This window comes from Phymastichus coffea, unplaced genomic scaffold (genome assembly GCF_024137745.1).
Source record: "Phymastichus coffea isolate CEN01 unplaced genomic scaffold, Cenicafe_Pcof_1.1 PCOF00056, whole genome shotgun sequence".
NCBI classification, from domain to species: Eukaryota; Metazoa; Arthropoda; class Insecta; order Hymenoptera; family Eulophidae; genus Phymastichus; species Phymastichus coffea.
Window position 1 is genome coordinate 847,309 of NW_026706867.1, and position 21,354 is coordinate 868,662.

General features: G+C 34.6%; 1 protein-coding gene across 3 annotated transcripts in view; it reads right to left on the minus strand.

Moving 5' to 3' along the window:
- Positions 1-21,354, minus strand: part of LOC131666053 (obscurin-like) — a 178,437-nt gene that overhangs the window by 27,438 nt on the left and 129,645 nt on the right. For all 3 annotated transcript variants that reach the window (XM_058938396.1, XM_058938398.1, XM_058938395.1), the window contains exon 4: positions 5,070-5,215. In XM_058938396.1, coding sequence (XP_058794379.1) covers positions 5,070-5,127 — 58 coding nt within the window. In that variant the 5' untranslated portion in view covers positions 5,128-5,215. The remainder of the gene's footprint in view (positions 1-5,069; positions 5,216-21,354) is intronic.

Here is a 21,354-nt window from a genome sequence, read left to right on the forward strand (position 1 = left end):
GCAAGGCGTCATTAACCGATCGTTCAAAGCGACGAGATTGACCGATGGTAAAGTTAAATTGGCCAGTAGCCAACGAAAAGGCCTCCCTCGGATGACGACAACTACCCAAGGAGCGGTCTCGTGGGGGACCTGTTACTTTGTAAGTCGGGCCTAGATCTCCACTTGACGTGCGGTTACGCGTTTGGCACTACGCTACCATCTCTTGACTTCTCGAGCTTTGCTTATGGGGACAAAGCAGTAGCCCTGAAAAGGGCCGGTGGAGGAGTCGCTTTTTTGGTTAGCGGATTTCGAAACCCCGAGAAGTTCGCCTTCCACCGACGAAGACTAGCTTAAAATGGCCCTGAAAAATACCGGTGAAGGAATAGTTTTCTCGGCTAGCGGATCTCGAGACTCCGATGGAGTTCGCCGCACGCCAAGGAAGATTAGCTGAAAGTGACCCTGAAAAGGATCGATGGTTAGTTCACTCAGGTTAGGAGAAAAATTACTCAGAAGGTTAAGTTGCCCAAATAAATACTTTCATTGTCGTGCTCGAATTGAGAAAACGCGCTCCTTTATTCGCTTTAGTGGAACTACAACATGCCAATCAGAATCGAGTATTGACTAAGAAGGGGTTAGTTAAATTGCGCTTGGAGAGAGCCAGTGCGCATCAATCAGAATTGAGAGGGAACTAAGGAGAGGATTATTAGAGTGTGCCAGCACCCACTAATCAGAGGCATGCCAGGGTTAAAGAATAGAGCTAACGGTAGTGGCCCTGAAAAAGGTGGATGTTAGGAGAAGAGGAGATACTATATACAAGCGATATTTGTGTTGATAACAGTCTGAAACGTGTTAGAACTCCTAGCAATGATTTAAGTAGATCGGGGCCAGTGTCGAGCATGTCATTCAAACTTACACCATTGGTCTTTTCCGCCGAGTCATGAACTGGCCTAACTTTATCTGGCTTATTTGGATTTTCGACGCAGAAGATTTAATGGTAACAGTGAAAAAAGAAGTTGTTGCATTCTTCTCAACTTTCACCGCGTACCCTTTGTCAATCCATTTATCTATATATCTATCTATGTAGGAAGTATCCTTATAAAATTTTTTTGTGAAGTTTGGTACTCGATCTAACCGTTTCTTTACGTGTTGAAATGTCGTGCTTCGTATCAATCGATTGCCCACGCTTGAGTGTACCACCGCGGGTAGCTGCCGTGGATTTGGCCTGCTGCTTGAATCTGCGAAGGGCCCGCTCTCTCTTGCTCGCAATTACAGCACAAATCGTACGATCTGTGCGAGTCGGTCACCGAAGAGCGACTGGTCCCAAAGCGGCAGTAGTACGTCACTCTACCCTTAGAATGCGTACGTGCGCAAAGCCTATAACGTTTGATGCCCCAAAGCAATCGGTTTTTATTCTGAGCGTACAGACAATACTGTTAAATGCGTCAGAAACATCGAAGGTAGTCGTTACTTCCTCTTTGCGAGTAAATGTTACGTCTACTGTTAAGTCAGTTACGTTAATTTATCACAGCAAGACTAACCATGGCGAAAACTAGTTTGAAATGGGGAAGAAGTTCGTTGTGTTACATCGACCATCCAATCGATATTTAATAAAAGCTTCAAAAACTTTGCAACTATAAAAAGTGAGGCAATCGGTTAGTTTCTATTTCGATCGATTTTGCTATTACGTATAAGGAAGAGTGATTCCATGTTTCGGGAAAATCGCTGTCGCGGAGCAGCGCGTTATATTATAATATAGAAGTTCTAGTTTATATTTGAGAGGTATAATTTTGAGTACTTCATGATCTTTACTATTAATACTCAACGCAATCGAATTGCTATATTGGGAATGGGTGAGCAAGTAACAGAACACAGTTTCAATTATTGACAACAAGAAGGCCCGTCTGAGTGGTTTAATTTTGTTCCAGTCCGAATTCTATCAGGAGACAGGATTGAAGATTTTATGTTTTGCAATATTTTATTATGCGGCGTAACTTTTTTTATAGTTTCAAAGGTAGTCTCTATAAAAAAATTATATTTATTGGCTGCTGAAAGCTTGTCAGCTATTATAAATTAATTGACGCAGTAAATGAAAACTCTGCTTATAACGAGTGTAGGCTAATATACTAGCACACTTGTAATTATACACACAACAGTCGACAGCAAAAAAATACACGTCTACAACGTTAAACATTGAGCGGGCGACTAATAAGATTCTTATATTTATTTGAACTTTCGACTCATTAGATACAACAAATCTCAATTTCTACGTTATTCCTATATAAAAAACGAACTCCTCCCTTCTCATTTCACTGCCGGCAACTTTTCTTCTTAGAAGTTTGATGTACTTTTAATGTGGTTTCTTCGCATTGCAATTCTTTTCTTTTAGTTTTTCGCTTAAATCATATCTTACGAAGAGCAATATGAATTTAATATTCCATAAATAACTATCGATCGTATAGATAAAAATATTACAAACTGAAAATGAAAATAAAAATGTAACATTCGTTGTAAATTTTTGATAATTATTCAGTACCCACAGTAATTGATTTATAAAATCTAATAAACTAAGAAGGCATATTTATATTGCTACTGTTTTAACCAAAAATTTTATTTCTTAAACAAAAACAAAATTAAAATTAAATTTCGTCAAAATGAATATTATTACATGTTCGTAATCAACTTTTCACATCTGAATGCTTATTATAATAGTAATTAATATAATTAATACTATTGTATCTTCTTATTAACTTTAAAAGAAGTACAATATTCAGATTGTATCGCTGGTAACGATCGAAAACTTCGTCGGTATTTTTGAAGCTATAAAAAACAATACATACAAATTAGAAAAATCATCAGGACGCAAAGCTAGGACGAAGTCATACATACAAAACATCATCGAGTTTCAGTTATGAAGTCACGTGTCCATTATCATGGCAAAAAATCGGCGCAGAACATTTTTCACAGCCCGTACAGTCGTAAAGGGCCAAAAGAAAGAAGGATCACGTGTAAATACTTCTTGTAAAGAGCATCATTGCGAATAAAAGTTTTAGAGCACTACATAAAGATTAAAGGGCTTCTTTTGTATGAATATTTTTCACTCTATCGAATGTGAAGGATGAAATAAAAAGAACTAATGTTTTATTACAAGACTTGTGAAGTTTCTATTGCCGTATCATGCTATATGTTCTTTTACAGCAGATTTTGAACAAGTAACATTTTTATGATATTTTATACAATACTCTTCGTAATTTGTTACGTAACAGGGAAATACAAAATTTGTTAAATGTAAAAATATTTTATAAAACCGTCTAGTCAAATCCAAACTCGTAAACTATTTAATTCTCTGCATTGTATTTTAACTTTGTACCAAAAATAAATACAAAACCAAATCAATATTTAGCAAAAATCTTTCCGTCTACTTTGGAAACAAATACAAACAGAAAACTAGGAACGATAAAAGGGCTATCCACGAGAAATCGAATTTTGTAATGATTTTATAGCTGATTCGACTGGTGATTATCCCAACAAACTACTGGGGAATGTAAGTTTTGACTCAATACAGTATTCGAATAAAATCACGACAATAGAAACAACGTCGAGATGTCATCGAGATTCTCTTAAAAGCATATGGCCATAAGTCATGTGTGAAAAAAGTTTCATTGTTGGCTCAACTCCAACGCTTTTGCTCTCTCTCTCTCTCTCTCTCTCTCTCTCTCTCTCTCTCTCTCTCTCTCTCTCTCTCTCTCTCTCTCTCTCTCTCTCTCTCTCTCTCTCTCTCTCTCCCTTTCTTTATCCCTACATTGCATTTGTAAAAGGTGTAAATTTATTAACACGATGACCTGATAAAAGCCCATCCTTCTCTTGGTTTCATACTCGCACTATTTGTCTTTATTTGCTATCGGCATATTGCAGCGATGCTTTTTCTGTTGCCAATGCTACGAGTACCAATTGCGTTGACGGATTGTGCAGAATAAAATATAGCGGCTTATATTTTATTGGTTCACTTTTCAGCGTATTCTACAAAATATACTTATAGCAAATATAACTATATTTCACATAACCCCTAGTAATGAAAGTATCGAAAACTGTCCATGCATAGTATATTAAGTAATATTTCATTACTAGTGACCTGATATATAAATGAAACACTAACAATACACATCGCAAGAAAAGAAGTAGTGATACATAGCACTCGTTAACGTCTTGCTTCTAACATTTACATTTTGCATATTCAACTTTTCTGTACAAATCAATCTACTCTTACTTCTGAAATTGAGGCAAGTCATTCGATAGTTCTTTTTCATAATAATAATACTATACCGGATATTATGTGAACTTTCTTTATTCATAGATTCACAATGAGTTTTATAGGCAAGGTATTAGTTGTCCCAAATATTATCAAATTATATAATTTTAGGAATAGGTTAAAATAAAATACTTAAATTAAAAGATAAAATTTTTACATCTAAATGGTAATATAGTACAAGGCAAATAGTAAATATACTCATATGATTATAATTACATATAAATAGGAATGTAATAATTCAATTATTAAACGAGAACTATAGATTTAAGTTTGAAGTGTTTATATTTAATTTGTAGGACAAATCATTTCGCGGTACTAACTATTTAAATTATGTAGTTCAATTAATTTACTATGAAAACTCCAGAGAGCAATGTATTATCTAGTTAATGCTAGTTACGAAAGAGAAAATTTTAATCGGCACACATGCTACGCATACATAAATAGATTATGTGAGGCTTCAGTTGATTTAACGTAAATGCAATGAATACCATATCGATTGCCCCAAGCGAGCTTCAATCATAATTATATATGTATTTTGCAAAGTACCTTGTTCACTGTTCAATACATTAGGATTAGGCTAAATGTGAAATTATAGATTTTCATTTACACCGCATTTGAACCGCTTATCAAAAGATATTGATCATTTTTCTATTACACTATCTTACTTGACCGGTAATACTAACTTTATTACTGCAATCGACACTAGGAATAGAATTATTAGACATTCTTCAAACATGAAACACCTCTTAAACTTCTATTTCAATAGCTACCAATTATTGCATACCTGTTTGCGAATACGTTGCTGAGAATAGAACGAGACAGCTATAGATCAAAAACCACATGGTTGCCCTGGAAAAGTTTGGTGAACGCGTGGCGCGCCCTTGTACTCCTCTAACCCCACTCCCAGGTTTGTGGAATTGTAGAGTTCATCTGCAAATAGATAGTTATTTTCCATTATTATTAATAGAAGAAATCCTGTTCTGGATACAATAAGTATCCATTTTCGGAATCTGCTTAAATATTAAAAATATTTCATTGATACTAAAAATTACAAGCAGTATATTGCTTTCAAGTCAATTAAAAAAATATTCAAGTACACAGTGATAATTTTGTTGAGTGGAGCTTGAAATGAATGATGCATTCGCAAGCAACTCGTATATTCAGGAAATCAATATCGAAGCACTCGATGAAAATCAAAGTTAGCAATCCAAATTTAAAACCTGCATAATTATGCGAGCGCGGCATTCGACTCACAATTTAGCTTAAAATCCTCGATCTACCAAATCCGTACGCCAAGCAAATTTTGATTTTGGTGTCACATAGGTTGTCCTTAACGAGACGCGCCATAGCGCAGCTGCTACCTGGGCGAAAAGCGGTAGCAAGAGGAAACAGAGAAAAAGCAAGAGCATCGCACCCGCAATGGACGATTCAACGCGCCCGTGAATTATTTATACCAGTAGCGTCACGTTCGCGCCAAGTCGCATTCGTATGGTACAACGCACAACACCTTCAGGCTGTCTCTCTGTGTTTTTCAGGTCACAGGGACATGACGTTTCCTCTGTCTTTCACTTTCTCTCTTGTTCTATTTCAACCCTCGGCTTCCGGTGTCCTCTAGCGTTGTTTGTGATATTTAATGCTAGACGAGAAGCAATGTTTTTGGCCTAGTTTCTGCGCACGGAGTACGCGATAATAAAACTTAAAATTAGACCAGTCTGAATTCATATAAATATCACATAGTTACCTTTGCTAAATATTTTGTCAATCTTACTATAAAAATTTTCTGCAATATTTTGTTTAAGCGTAAAAGTAACAGGATAACAAGAGTTACTGTGCGAAATCTGCAACTCACTGAGATCCCGTCAAATTTAAGAATATTAAATTAAGTAACGTGCTTGTAAACACCACCAAAAAAATATTTCTTAAAAATATAGAAAATATATTTTGCAACCCCATTTGTGATAATGTGCTGTTGCATGACACAAGCTGATATAATTTTCCGGTGCTCGCGTTCTGAAAGATAACAACGGCGAGTTGCACTCTTAGAGCAGGACGCAGCCAAGCTCTAAAATACTTAAAATACTGCCTTTATGATACATTTATGCATATCGGAGTGAGTGCAGCAACGTTTTTCATCAAGGAAAACAAGAGTGGGGCGAAACATCCGCTGACCCATTTCCTCGCTTAATTACTCGTTGGGGTCTTCGTTGTGGGGAAAAAATGTGACAGTAACATCGTTAATAAGAAAATGTAACGCTTGATGATTTAATGAAAATTTTATAGCCAGTTTTCACAAGCAATACTTTCATGGTATTCTTACTTTCAGTTAATATTTTAAAACCTTGAAGATACATTTAATAATTATTTATAAGGTGAATTTTAGTGACAAGACTAATAATAATCTATGAGTTGAAAATTATAAATGTTTACATTTATTTCTTAAATCTTAAACTCGCACATTTTGGCAACGGTCTTCTGGCTGCATGTGAGTAGCATAGGTATTTCGGAGCAAAGGAGATTGCAATTCCGAGAGACTTAGTTTTTAAAATTTTTCCTTATCTTCACAGAAAAGGATTATTAAAGATTTCTCTTTTTTTCTGTTTATTTTTGGTGTATTTATAGAAATAAATATAGCCCACCTTCATATTAGCTTTGAATTTATTCCAAAACTTGACTTTTTTTATATTTTAAACTAAACTTACCTAAATGAATGAAAAAAATTCTGGGCTTTTAAGTTTTTACTGATATTTAATTTTATTTTTACTTTAAGTCAATTTCCGGTTTTTTCACACATTTCAATTACTCAGGCAAGAGCGTACATGTTGGCAGGCTTACTTTTTCCGCATCAGCTCTCCGCAATAACGTAGCTAATTATTCAATTCTGACGCTAATGACGCGACCGAGTGTAAAAAGTGCACTCATGTTGAGAGCTGACGTTTAATGTGCCTACGCGAGAATATTTTAATCGTGTAACTATTTTAGCTTCTCTGTTTTTCCACATGTTTAAATGAATTCCAACCGTTGCAAAAGTTGTGGGTTGGGCAAGATTTACATTATATTACGCGGTGAAATGGAATTTTGATTAACCCTAACGCGATACATCGCAAAATATTTGGAAGTGAGAACTTGTTTTCATGCAAATCACGTTGTACGCATTGAGATGAGTAAATTAAAAGCAAGTGACGCCGAGCTTTTGCGAGTTAATTTTAATTGGATAAGCATATGCCGAGACCACAAACAGATTTATTTATCATAAAACATCCATGATAAATAAATCTATTCGTACATTATGCCCGTTATTTTAAACTAAAAATATATAAGAAATATTTAATTACAATCTACTGAAGTATATGGTTATAAACAATTAGGATTGTAAACAATTCAAATATTCTGGAGTGGAGTTACACGTATTGACTTTGTCTCTTTCGTGCAAATGATAATCCTACATAATGAAATTCCTGAAACCTACAGAATAAAATTGTATTTTTTTTCTTGAACAACACACGTTGATACTAGGTCTGCAAAACAATCCCCCCCTAACAAATTGATAATTGTTAAGTACTTTTACTTGAATAAATAAATGCTGACTCAATTAAAATGACAGAATAAATTATTTATTTACAAGAGTAACACTGATGTTAAAGTATAATGACAGATGAATGAACAAGTAGCGAATAAAAAGAACAATAGATTAATCACGTAAAATAATTAAAACCCAATACAAAACATTAAAAGTGAAAATAGGAATTTTACGTAGTTTATCCTGAGAAATCTAAGTACGCTCTTCATGTGTACTTCTCGTACTTGTTATTATTCGTCTCTCATCACATATTAAAGTAAGAGCGCCAATCCATAGAGTTACAAACAAAAGGCAACGATGAAGAAAACAAGTAAAGCCAAAACACCAAAAGTAAAAGAAAGAACGTAGTTTAATTAACTTAAGTGGCTCTCGCGTGCTACATTCAAGACGTTGGCCCCTTTCGGCAGAAGCGGCTCTCGCACTATTTTATTCTTGCCTTTTTCGCCAAGTGTACTCGCGCAAGGAGAAAGAACGAGGAGTGTCGGGAGTGGATAACCGAAGGGTACACCCTCGCAAGAGCCCTTCATTCTGCTCAGAGAGTCACCAAGTCATTATACAGCTGGTTCTTCTCTAATTCGCGAAGGCCAAGCCTCGTTACACTTCTTTAATTCTAACTTCATGCATCGCCTAATTCGCACAAACCTATCTCCGGATTGTCGACAGTGCACTTTTCGCTATTTTATTCTATCTCTTTTTTGCTTAAATATTTCTACCAAGAGTATAGAATTATGAATTATTGTTTTCATCCTTCTTTCGTGATATGTCATTTAAATATGAAATTTAAATTAGATTGGACGAAAAGAAATGTGGTTCATTCTGCCATCCACATCCGTAATGGTAGTTAAAAAATAAGAGTATATCTCTGGCTGATTATATATTAACGTTTTGCTAATTAAAAATAATAAATCAATGCTCATTTTCTACTAAATCACTATACTGATTTTTGTAAACAAGAGTAGTTAGGGTAGGAAGATATTAGACCATAGAGATACCAGATCAGACCTGACATACAAGTCACATGTGTCTCTGTACGGACCCACCTCTAGCACATCACTCAGATGATATAAAAAATCATCCTTATGTAAAATATTAAAAATAATAATTCATTATCTGTTATGTTCTTGTTGGTTTAGTATATAGACCACATAGCTAGGCCCTCCCACGCCAGTACCAGGTCTAGTTTACAACGCCACATGGCACTATTGCACTTATTTAAATAAATAATATTTAGATAAATTATATATTTAAATAACTAATATTTAAATATATATTTTTAAATGAATAATATTTTGAAATAAAAAATATATAATTTTTTGTTATTTCTGTTAACAGGTCTAGTATACTAGACCACACGGTGCTTGATGTATACACGCCTTGTCGAATTTGTACTGTATCAGATCTAGTATACTAAATCGCATGGAATTTGCTGCGTCGTCTTAATAGACCAGGCGTTGTCTTGAGAGTTACCCTGAAACCTGGATATCATCTTAGGACAGAGCGTTGGCTGTTTCTGGCTGCTCCTCTGACGCTAACAGTGCCGAACATCGGAATCATTAGAGCCGACCACCAATGCCTAATGTCGCTTTGTTTCAGGCTATTTTTTTGTATAGGGCAGAGAATAGCTATGGTGCGGAGCTGAGAGAGAAAAAGAAAGGGAGAAAGTAAAAGGTATAGCGTCACCGAAAAAGCGCATCTGTAATGCGTAACTGGCGACACTCGAAAGAGAAGACGCAAGAGTGGGAAGGTCATGCAAAAAGGCACGCACGGTTTGACTCATTAGTAGCAGCTAGTCCTTCGTGACGCGTGCGTGCCTAACTAGCCGAACAGAAAATATCCGGGTTGATTACTGACACCCGTGCGTATCACTCGCACAGAACTTCACCGGGTCAAGGCGTTTCTTTCTTTCCTTGACCCCTTTCCGTTAATGTTCATTGTAAATAGTAGTCGTAGTGCGTTCAAGCACACATGAACCGGCACGCGGCGACGATTTAATTATTGTAAGTAATAGGAATAGATTGAAATGATTGTAAACACGAAGTAGTTACATATCTATAATTAACGTTTAACCGTTGCAACTCTCTTCTTATCTCTTTTATGATCGCAGCCAGACAATTTTAGATGATGTAAAGCCCGTCTTTTAAAGAGCAAAGGTGCCTCCTAAACCCACATAAATAAATAATTCGTTCACGCTCAGCCTGAGTTCGTGAAAATTATATAATTTTTGCATTTAAAGGCTCGAGTAAGCATGATAAATTTATCGAGTTTTAGATTTTTTTAGCATATTGTAATAGATTATCTAGTATATGATTTCCCTGTTGTCCAGAGAGTTACCCATGAATCTGAATATCATCTTAAGGGAATGTTAGAGTTTTTTGATATATCGTCGTAGTATGTCTCCTTCCTATTGTCTAGAGTCTTGGAGGTCATCCTGAAACCTGGACACCATCTTCAAAAAGTTGCTCATGCTAATGTTTATTGTTTCCCAAAAGATGGATACTTGAGAAAATAAAATCTTAAATATCAAAAGGTTTGAAGAGCGCGTGAAAACAAAAGGACATAAATACTCGTAAATATAGATAAAAGTATTTAGAGAAGAGGTCAGATAAAAAAGATAAAGAGTGAAATAAGCATATCATTAAGATACTCTCATAAAAATAAGGCTAAAAAATATGTAGTAAGATGTTGCATAAAAAATGTATTTATAGAAAACCGATTGAAACGGTCGCTCAAATTATAATTTGAGCTTGGAAAAATGATTAATATAAGAAAAACATATCAACATAAGACAAACATATACTTTTAGAGTCAGAACTTTTTTATAAGTAAAATGAAATTAATTAAATACACTTAGTTTTTTATGATAAAATTCTTTTAAACGTATTTTAATTGACAAAAAACATTAAAATCTTATAGCTGAGAGCGTGATCAGATTTTCTATCGCGCTCTGTGACTTAGAAATGTCATCTCATGTGAGCTGAAAGACTTGATGCCTCCTCCATGACGAATTATGTAGGTTTTAGAGCCAGATGTGTTGATTTGTGGCGTCTTTTAATGAGTTGATTCTCACGTATTTGAATTGCTCGCATGTGAGTCGATCACACATTTTTTATACTGAAGCCAGCCAGCATGTTATTTTGGTACACTGGAGCTGAAATTGATGTCGTAATAACATGATGTGATTCAGTAGCCTCATGTGATCTTATATTCTTCATATGATTTAGTATATCCAGTATACTTTTGAGTGACTCAGAACGAATATACTGGAAGAGGCTCCATGTTCCTCCTTCATCACTTTACGCGCTTTAGCTCAGATTTGTGATATAGAGCTGTGCCTCGGATTCATAGCTAGTTAATTTCAGAAGCTTGCGCGTTTCGAGTAAACAAAGGGATAAAATAAAAATTGGAGATGCGTTTATTTAAAATATTTTGTATTAATAACAGTCTTAGTCTAATTTACAACAAGATATTTAATATATTTCATTATTTGTAAAAAATGCTGGAATTCATTAACAACTAATAGTATTCATTTGATTTCGTTAATTAATATATTTTTTTTAGTATGACTCACCATCGACATTACTATCGAAGTTAACATGGGTTATGAAGTAGAAAAAAAGAAGTAAATACATTTATGATTTTATATTTTTCTTTATTAAAAAAAACTAAATCTTATTTTTTTTTTATTCTTATTTTTCTTTCTCTCTCGCTCTCTCTTCCTCTGTCTCTCATTCTTTCTCTCTCTCTTTACGCTTTACCCCTCTCTCACTCTCTTTCTCTTCTCTCACTTTCTCTCTCGCTTGAGAAAGAAGTTTTGAGAGGGAGAGAGTGCGAGCTGAAGAGAGCGCGAGAAAAAGAGAGGGAGAGAGGGTGAAAGAGTAAAGAGAGAGAGAAAGAATGAGAAAGAGAGAGGAAGAGCGAGCGAAAAGAAGAGAGGGAGAAAGTGAGAGGGAGAGAGAGAGAAGAGAGAAAGAAAGACCGAAATGAAGAGAGCGAGAATAAGAGAGGGCGAGAGAGAAGAGAGAAAGTGAGGGAAGAGGAAGAAAGCGAGATAGAGCGAGAGAAAGAGAGAAAGAGAGATATAGCTAGAAAGAGAGAGCGCGAAATAGAGCGAGAAAGAGAGATAGCTAGAAAGAGAGAACGAGAAATAGAGAGAGAAAGAGAGAGAGCGAGAAATAGAGAGAGAGAGATAGCTAGAAAGAGAGAGCGACATAACAGTATCAACAGATCTTGGAAACGGGTTTTCATGTGGGCAAAGTAAAGTTTTCATAGGTCGCACTGTGCGTTCCGTAAATTGAATCTCATGACCTGGCTCCTACTGCACTATGACCGAAAATTCCGTAAACGCTAGTTTTTTTCTTTTCTTCTTTGTTTTTTCATCCTCTGAGTGGACCTTTTTTTGTCGTGACAATAGCTAGATAAAAAAAGAGAGCGAGAGAAAATGAAGGAAAAACAAAAAACAAATGTAGATAGGGGAATCGCTGACCAGAACCCAGGATGATTAATGGTGCAGTTAGAAACCACCGGCGAGAGCTTCCTTTCATTGTGTGCTCGTGCGGTGAGTTTATTTAACTTTTGCTGCAAGTATACTTTCTCCTATCTTGCTCTTTCCCTCTCTTTCTCTTTGGGCTTTCCGAAGACATCGCGTGTGCGTTTTTCTATAAGATGGTAGGATTCTTTTTGTGGTGAGATCCTCGGAAGAAGCAGAGGATTTTACGAAAAACTCAAAATGTAATTATAAATATTGTAAGTATAAAAAAATCGGGAACAGAGTTGCTATTTCACAAGAAACAGAAATTGAATTAAATTAAATCGTCTTGTAAATTTTAACTTTTTGTATGAAAGGATCAGTTTTGCTATATTTTCTAGAATTTTGCGTAAACGTCCTGTTACTTTTGCTGTCCCGATAAGAAGAAGTAATCTCAGTCATGTCTCAGTGATTGATCGTGCCTCTGATTGTAAATAGACTGTCAAATCTACCTGAGATACGGTCTTGCTCAGTGCGTGCATTTAAGTATGCTATTGGTTTACAGTTATTACGTTATTGTTGACTTTTTCATATATTGTTGACGTTGCTATATTTTTGTATTTAGAATTCAATTATTAATCTTTACATCTTCTTTCTTTTTTTTTGCACTTTACTTATTGTATTATATGTATATTGTTTATTTTCATAGTTATTTATTTGGAAAAAATTGTTAGTTGATTTCATTTTTAAAAATTGTATCTTTAATGTTTAATTTAAATATATAATATATGTATCCATTAATATATTTAGGGAGATTCTCTCCAGTAAAAATCAATAAATTTAAAAAAACTACGTGATAAACTAAAAATTTAAATAAAGGAGAAATCACAATACAAACTTTCTGAGTCGTTATTGCTTACTCCATTTATCGCGACTACGCATTCTAGAATACACTACGTTACTTCTCAAAATAACTGGCGTATATGCTGCTGTTAACGAACCATTACAAACACATTAAGAATCCTAGAAAAATACTAGACGTAAAATGACGTTAAACTTAAGTCAGTATATTAGAAAATATTCATTATTTTGATAGTACTATAAATAGAGTCAAAGATAGAATTTTAAATATATATTTACAAGGAACCATTGATGATTTGAAATTTAAAGAAATTTGTCCTATTGCGCGTCCGACTACCATAAATCACTTACTATAATATCTCAAGTGCCACAAAAAAAGAATAAAATGCCGTCAATAATTGTTTATAAATATGCAAATGAAAGATAATTTCTGACAATTAACCTGGTATAATCAATGAACTACTACTTTATTAATCAAATAAATTATACATTCAGTTTCACGTCATAATTGTAAATATAACACCTTTATAATTATAGAATAACTACTGTAAATAATGATTAATGTTTTAATTAGGCCCTTGAAAATAAACTGTCAACCAGTTCGAAATATCAAGCAAATTGTTTTGATAAAATTAATGTTCGTGGAGTCGCTTGAGTGTTTAGATATATTTATTCTGCAGATATTTCTTGAAATTGAGCTCTTATTTATATAAATGCATATAATCTGACGGATTTATTTGCAGCTTCTCTTATAAAATTCTATGGATGATTCTCTGCGCAATTTTTGCATAAGGTCTTTCAACAGTTGTGCACATCATTCACAGTATAATTATCGAAGCAGGAAATCACTGTATTTTTTTTTAATTTAGCCATAATATTCTGTGTAAAAAAAGTTTTACGAAAGTCTGGCACAAGTCTGGTTCCACAAAATCTAGCGGAAGTCTCGCTTAGGCCACTATGTCAGGCTTTTGATTTTCCTTTTTAAAAAGTCTAGGTAAATAATCCAGATTTTTCGCTAGACTTTTTGCCAGAGTTATTTTTGTTACTAAAAAAGTCTGGCAAAATAAACCAGACTTTTTATGAGACTTTTATTTCATTTGTAAAAAGAGTCTAGAAAAACATTGCCAGACATTTTCCTAGGCGTTTTTTACAGATATGAATTATTTCATTTAATTTATATTTTAAAACCAAAACCAATTTGCTTATATACATAATATATAAAATAATTAACATATAAAGTATTCCATAGATTTATGAATGTTATTCTAAGTATATAACATCAACTTGTTTATTAAATCTATTTATTCAATTTCTAAAGTATCTACAGATTTTATAACAAACACAAACACACACACATATTTTTTTTTTAAATGTGTGTATGTGTGTGTGACTGTTAAAATTTCTTAAACTGGAATAACTATGTTCTTCTATCTATATTTCTTTTGTCAAATGAATATAACTACTTAAACCTGTGAATGAACAAGGTAAACTTTCAGCGAAATAATATTGTTCTATTATCGCTTAGCTTTTACATATGATCTTACATTCGTCATATTTTTGCAGATACATACATTGGCATATTTTAACAAAAATCTTTGCTTCTCCAATTTGCACATTATTGTTAATTTTATATGAAATCACACTTAATTTTGTTTTTCGCTGGCGATTGTATTGTATTGAGTTTATAATAAGATTATTCTTTTTTAATTTATAAAATACGTGAATTTTTTTGTGTTTGAAATTAATGTTTTATTTTTGTAGAGCATTAATAACAAAGTTATATATATAAATATTGCTTTTCATTAGGCCTATGGCAATAATGTCATCGTCGGAACAATGTACATTTAATTTCATTCTGCTTTGATTTTCCAAGCTAGTGCAAAATTTGTGTGTTTCACTCGTGCGAATCAAATATTTTTGTTTTAATTCTTCATGACTCAAAAATAATGTAATCGATGAACAAATTTGCAGTTCAGCATAATTTGTTCCATAAACAAAACCCTTTAATATACCATTAATATTTTGAAATTTAAAACAAGAAGTAACCCACAATGATCCGAATTGCCTCATCATTTCAGGTCAATGAAGCAGCAAGTGTAAATTGTAACTCGTGAACTTCTCCATATAAATAACTGAACTAAGATACTTACTCGCTAAGAGCTAATGTTGCCGAGTCTATCATATTTTCTGTGACTCTAGATTGATTGAATAAATATAATGTCCATAGCTAAAAGTTACGTTCATGATGCTGGAAAAAATCATAAAACAATTTGACAAGGTAAACAGAAGTTTTCTATTTACTTAATAAGAACATATATGTACTGTGAGAACTGCAATTTGTTTTTTTTTGCGGTCTGAAAGTAGGCATATTTTATAGGCACTTAGATAATGTTCTTTATTGAGAGCCTCTAAGAAAATGGAAATACCATACATTTAGACTCCGACTTATTTTCTGAAATTCCAAAAGTTGAAACGGTTGAAAAAAATTCGCACAATATTTGATAATATTTTTCTCCAAAACTATAAACCTTGGAAACAAATTATAAGAGCAAAAAGTCTTAGAATTAGCCAAAGAATTATTTTCTGATTTTTTTGATAACTTTTTTGGAAATATTAATTTTGTGGTTATTTGGAAACCAAACATTTTTTCCAAAAAATTTGGAAACGTTTCATGATATATTTTAAGACATTTTTCTTACATAAAACTTTTTCTTGAACCTCATATTTTTTAAGAAAAGCAATGGTAACGAAAAACGAATTATTTTTTTTAAGATTCTGCATTTTATCCGTCATTTTGGAAAAAAAGCTCATATATACAAATTTTCTGTTAAAGTTCAACAATTTTGTGCACCGACGGTTGGAGGATGATTTCGATATTGACGCGTTTTATGCTAGAATAAAATTGATAACAAAAATTTTTGAATGTTTCACTATTTTTTTGTAAAAAAATTCATCATATTTCCTTTTTTAAGCAAAATTTTTTTTATTTGGAGCCCGGATTAGTATTCATCACACCCAAAACCATAAGGCACAGTATCCTGAAATAATTTATGGTTTCGTTTTACACATGAACTTTGCAATCAAAAATTGTCCAAAAAATGATATCTATAGTCGTTAATGGGATACTGTAATACCTCGCATTTGTACCGGATCACGCAAATTATGTACCGTAAATAAAACTCCTTTGTATAAATTTGTATAAACTTTCGCAAAAAACGCTCAAAAAAAAAAATTAGTAGCAGATTTAGTAGGTCCAAATCACTGACCAGCAAGGATCACATCTTCTTTTTTAATCTTAGTGAATAAGGTAACTTATTAATAACTAATAAAAACTGCCATATACAAAATTTAGAAGATTTAAACAATGGAATACCATCTGCAATCCACACAAATGAAATATTATTTTTCGATAGTATCGGTTAGGTATTTAGCAGGGGCCGTCACGCACGCCGATTTTAGTACCGAATTTTCCTTAAGTTTTCCCGTGTCCAGATCGACGACTATTTTGGTTATATGCCCGGTGCGCGGAGTTCATTGTGTAGCCTGGTCGCTCCCAGCCGTTTTTGTAGTATACCTGGCACCGGTGCGTGTGAGGCTTCCGGCGAGGTTTCGCAGTGCACGCGTGAGTAGCCATTACTGCTGGCAGTGCGGCCAAACAAAGCATCGAATAACAGCGACAACAGCAGCGAGCAGTAGCGATCACACCAGCGAACAACAGCGATGACAACAACAACGAAGACAACGGCCACATGCCGTGTTCCCTCTCTCACTCTCTGTCACATGCTCCGGGCGCTAGCTATCGACGTGTAAAGCGGCAGATGTGCCAGGTACATTGTCGGCCTCGATCGGTAATCGTTGCGTACGAGCGAGTTTTGGGTTAAAGGTAAGGTTAGGAGGATCGGCGGGCAGATTTGTTACTGATCCCCTCCCCCGCCAGGTTACGATCTATTGTTCCATATTTGAGGGCCGGTGTTTGATCACCATCTATATATATTTTGTTTATTGTTGTTATTATGTTATGGAGTAAAGGCCTTAATATTAAATCGTTGTCACAATCGCTGTCACCCGAGTCACTCCTCAACCTGCTCGTACGATTGACGCATTTCAGCTCGACGGGTCATTTCGTCGTGGGAGCGTTCACGCCTCAAGAATATCCCCCCTCCCTCTCTTCTTTAAATAATTTGTACGAACGGCCACGAGCTACCCGGTTGGGAACGGTTGTAATCACCATTACGTGTTTGATCGTGTTATCATCCATTATTATGATTGCAGGTCGAGCTTGTTAGAAATAGAAACACTTTTATTATACAATCGGAGTTGAATTATATTACAAAAAGATTGAATGGACGCCCTAAGGACTAATTTAGAAAATTATTGTTTCTTTTAGTTAGAACAAAACATCTAAAAAGAATGACACGTACAAATCGCCGTCATAAAAAAGGCTAAAGAAGGATATCTCAGAATATTTTTATTATATTCAGTAAGCTTTTAAATTTTAAATCTATAGTTTAATACTTTAAAAATATAAACTAAATAAAATAATTGATTCTGTAAAAAACACCTCGTAAAATGTTTAACAGTTTTTCTAGATTTTTCTACAAATAAAATAATAGTCTCGTTAAAAGTCTAGTTCATTTTGCCAGACTTTTTTTGTAGCAAATATAATTCTGACAAAAAGTCTGACGAAAAATCTGGGTTATTTTCCCAGACTTATTAAAAAAAAATCAAAAGCCCTACATAGTGGCCTAAGTGAATCTTTCGCCAGATTTTGTGGAGCCAGACCTGTGCTAGACTTTTACAAGACTTTTTATTACATGGGATACTACCACAGCGCTTAAAGACCCATGGATATAACTCGTTAGCTAGTGGTGTTTTCGTAATTCGCTTTGAATTTACAAAGCCCTTCGGGCTGAAAAACTTGCGCGCAGCTTTTCCCAAACTCAGCCCGAAAAGCTTTGTCAAAAAGTTTGTTTGGCCATTATTCCATTTTTTAATTTTATACGGTTGACGAATGGGACAGAGCTGAATAGATAAAAATGAACAATATCTGTGTATGTGCGTGTAAACGTGTGTGGATGTGTGTATGTATATATGTATACTAAATGTAACCGAATTACATTTTTACGTTTCTGTGAACGGACATAGCGATAAGTTTAGATAAAATTGTTATGAAAAATATTAAATTTTTTAAATTTTAAATGTCGCTCTTTGACAAAACTATATTTTAAAGAGAAAGATATTTTTACTTAATTACGTTTTAGTCGGCAACCTTCGAGAACAGGAAAATTGCACGTATATACTGGTAGAACTAATAGAATGCAATTTTTTTCGCGTAGTTGCTAATAAAATTTGAGCATACCACGGAACTGCTTTTTTCAGTAAACAATCACAAAAGTTTTCAAAATTGAGTTACCTGTCATACCTTTCTCCAAGTAAACCCCTGACCAAGATACACAGAGAAAAAAAATTGGAAAATAAAGTGGCAGTTACGTGAAGCATTCGGTCGGACTAACGAGTTTATTCACTTTAATTGCATCTGAAGTCGCGCGAAAACTTTCAAGTTGCGACAGAGAATTACTGGTTAGTTCTTTCTTTCTCTTCCAACCTTTGTCTCCCATGGGGACGCATATAGCGCAATACAATTTTATAGACTGAAGACTCACTAAATGGGATTAAGCGGGAATTCAATAAGGCTGCTTAAATTTTTCATGACCCTACGGCGAGACGAGTCGACAAGAAAAAACTGTACGCGGTTTCGCACTCCTGTCTGACATTAAAAAAAAACATCGGCTAACTGCTTTAACGGCTCTAAAGGTAGTTGAAAGAAAAAACTTTATCGTTTGAGTTGCTTTGAGAAGTATTGAACAATGTGAACCTCTCTGTAAGACTGTTTTTCTATCTTCGTTTATTTTATTTTTATTTTGTGAACGGTGAAGGATATAATTGAATTCAGTAGCACGGCCTCTTTGGAAATGTAAAATCGGTTAATATTATTAAGTAAAATTGATTCAATAAAATATTTATTAAAAATACATGTGTAACGGGTGAGGGTTCCTTGATCCTGTCATTCTCTCAGCCGCTAGTAAAAAGATAAGATTATCGTGAAGGCGGAATAAAGAATAAAACATAATTAATGTAGGAATCTTGTATTGCCCATAACCGATGAGAGAGAGAGAGAGAGAGAGAGAGAGAGAGAGAGAAAGAGAAAGAGAGAACGTCACTCATCAGAACGAATAGCCCTCTGGCTAATAGTCGCGAAAGAATCCATAAAAAAGAAATACCGTCGCGTGGTCTGCTCTTGCTCAGTTAGACGCCTACTACTAATATATAAAGATCGTCGTTCGTTCGGGTATAATTCTGCGTACGCGTTCGTTAGTGGTTCTTCGGGATCCACGGCTTAAGTGAGAGTCCATCGTCTAAACGGTGTTATATGTACCTGTTAGGATTCACGCCATTCACGGATTTTGGAAGAGGTTGATTTCTTCACGGTGTAAACGAACACGTGCCCATTGATCGGCGCGTGGGCTGAAACGCTGCGTTTTTCAGCTGACTAGGTGTGTTCGCTCCGTCAAGACGACTGAATGCACGCCGTCGAGGCGAATTCTAATGTGTAGTAATATCTGCTAATGTTGCACTGTCGGTTAGCGACAAAATATTCCGGAACGATTCCACCCGTGACAGATGATATAAAAAATTAATTATAAATTATATATTTTGAATCATTTTTTCTGTTTTGAGAAAGTTTTTATTTATACATTCTTACATCTCAAATTATATTGTAAAAAAAAAGACAATATGAGGTCCCAAGATACACTGTACAGCGATTATTTTATTAGCAACGGTAGAACTAATGTTCGTTAAGGCATCGTTAATCGATGATTGTGTTGAACTGAGAATTATTCACCAAAGACTTGCCAGTAAAGGCTAGTTTGTTTGATGTAATAATAACTTTCTATTGATGTTGAATCTATTTTCCAACGAATAGCATATTTTGTTTGTATTATGGCGAAGTCCACAATATTACTATACTTAACGTATGAGTTATCTCATGAAACCGTAAAACAAATAAACTATTGGATGTGTTCTTCGTTACTGATATATTCATCGACTATATACAAATTCTTAGAATTTCATGAAAAATAGTAAATATGTTCTCTATTACCTTCTTTCTAAGAAAAATAAAAATACTTATTGAAAAAGCAAAAAAGTCAGCTCATATCTATTGTTACTTTTTGATAAATTTTTTAGTTTATAGCTCGAATCGGCTACTAATTCGTTTTCTTGGTAGCTGTTTAATGTTAGACTAAAAGTCGTTATAAATTGAGTTATAGAAACTGAGCGAGAGAAAACTCGGCAATGAGTAGCAACGAAATAGTTAGCTTATATGCGGCTCGTAAGTCAAAACCGCATTGTGACATACGCATCGATGTTTTTTTTCACGTATTTAGTTTCACCTCAGTCCCATGAACAATGCCTCAAGTATTGATCACTGACTAAATTCATCTGGCGATAAAAATTGAAATTAAAGCTACTTTCAAAGTTTCGGTGATATTGCTATAAAATAATGTACGTTATTAGATCTAAGGAATGTTATACGTGAAAAAAGATAAGATTAGTAGTGCGTTGTATTTAAAAAACATTAGGATGCGATAGTTGGTAAGAATAAATTCAAAGAAATTGTATGCGAATTTGACGGTATCTTTGCCGGCGTATGCACGTATCCTTGTCTTGCATGTATTTGAAGAAAGAGAGAGAGAGAGAGAGAGAGAGTCAGAGAGAGAGAGAGAGAGAGAGAGAGAGAGAGAGAGAGAGAGAGAGAGAGAAAGCACGAACGAATACCGAATATTTCCGGTATGGTGATCGTAACGCTACTCTTTCTGAATTCGTAGGAACAATTGGCTTCGCAAAGCTAATCGACTCGAGGGAAGCAAATGGCTTCTGGGTCACCCATAAGGAAAGCGTAGGGACTTTTCTAGATAGGTTAGCACACGAGCATAAAGGCGAGCGAGATAGCGAAAGGTGAGAGCATACATACGAGGTGGAAAGCTGCGCGCGCCGGAAGGAAAGAAAAATTCGGCATTGCTCTTATGCCATGGAACAGCGTGCAAAGTACTGTACGTTGTGACTGCGTTCAGACAAGTCGCTCTTATAATTATAACTCCAGTG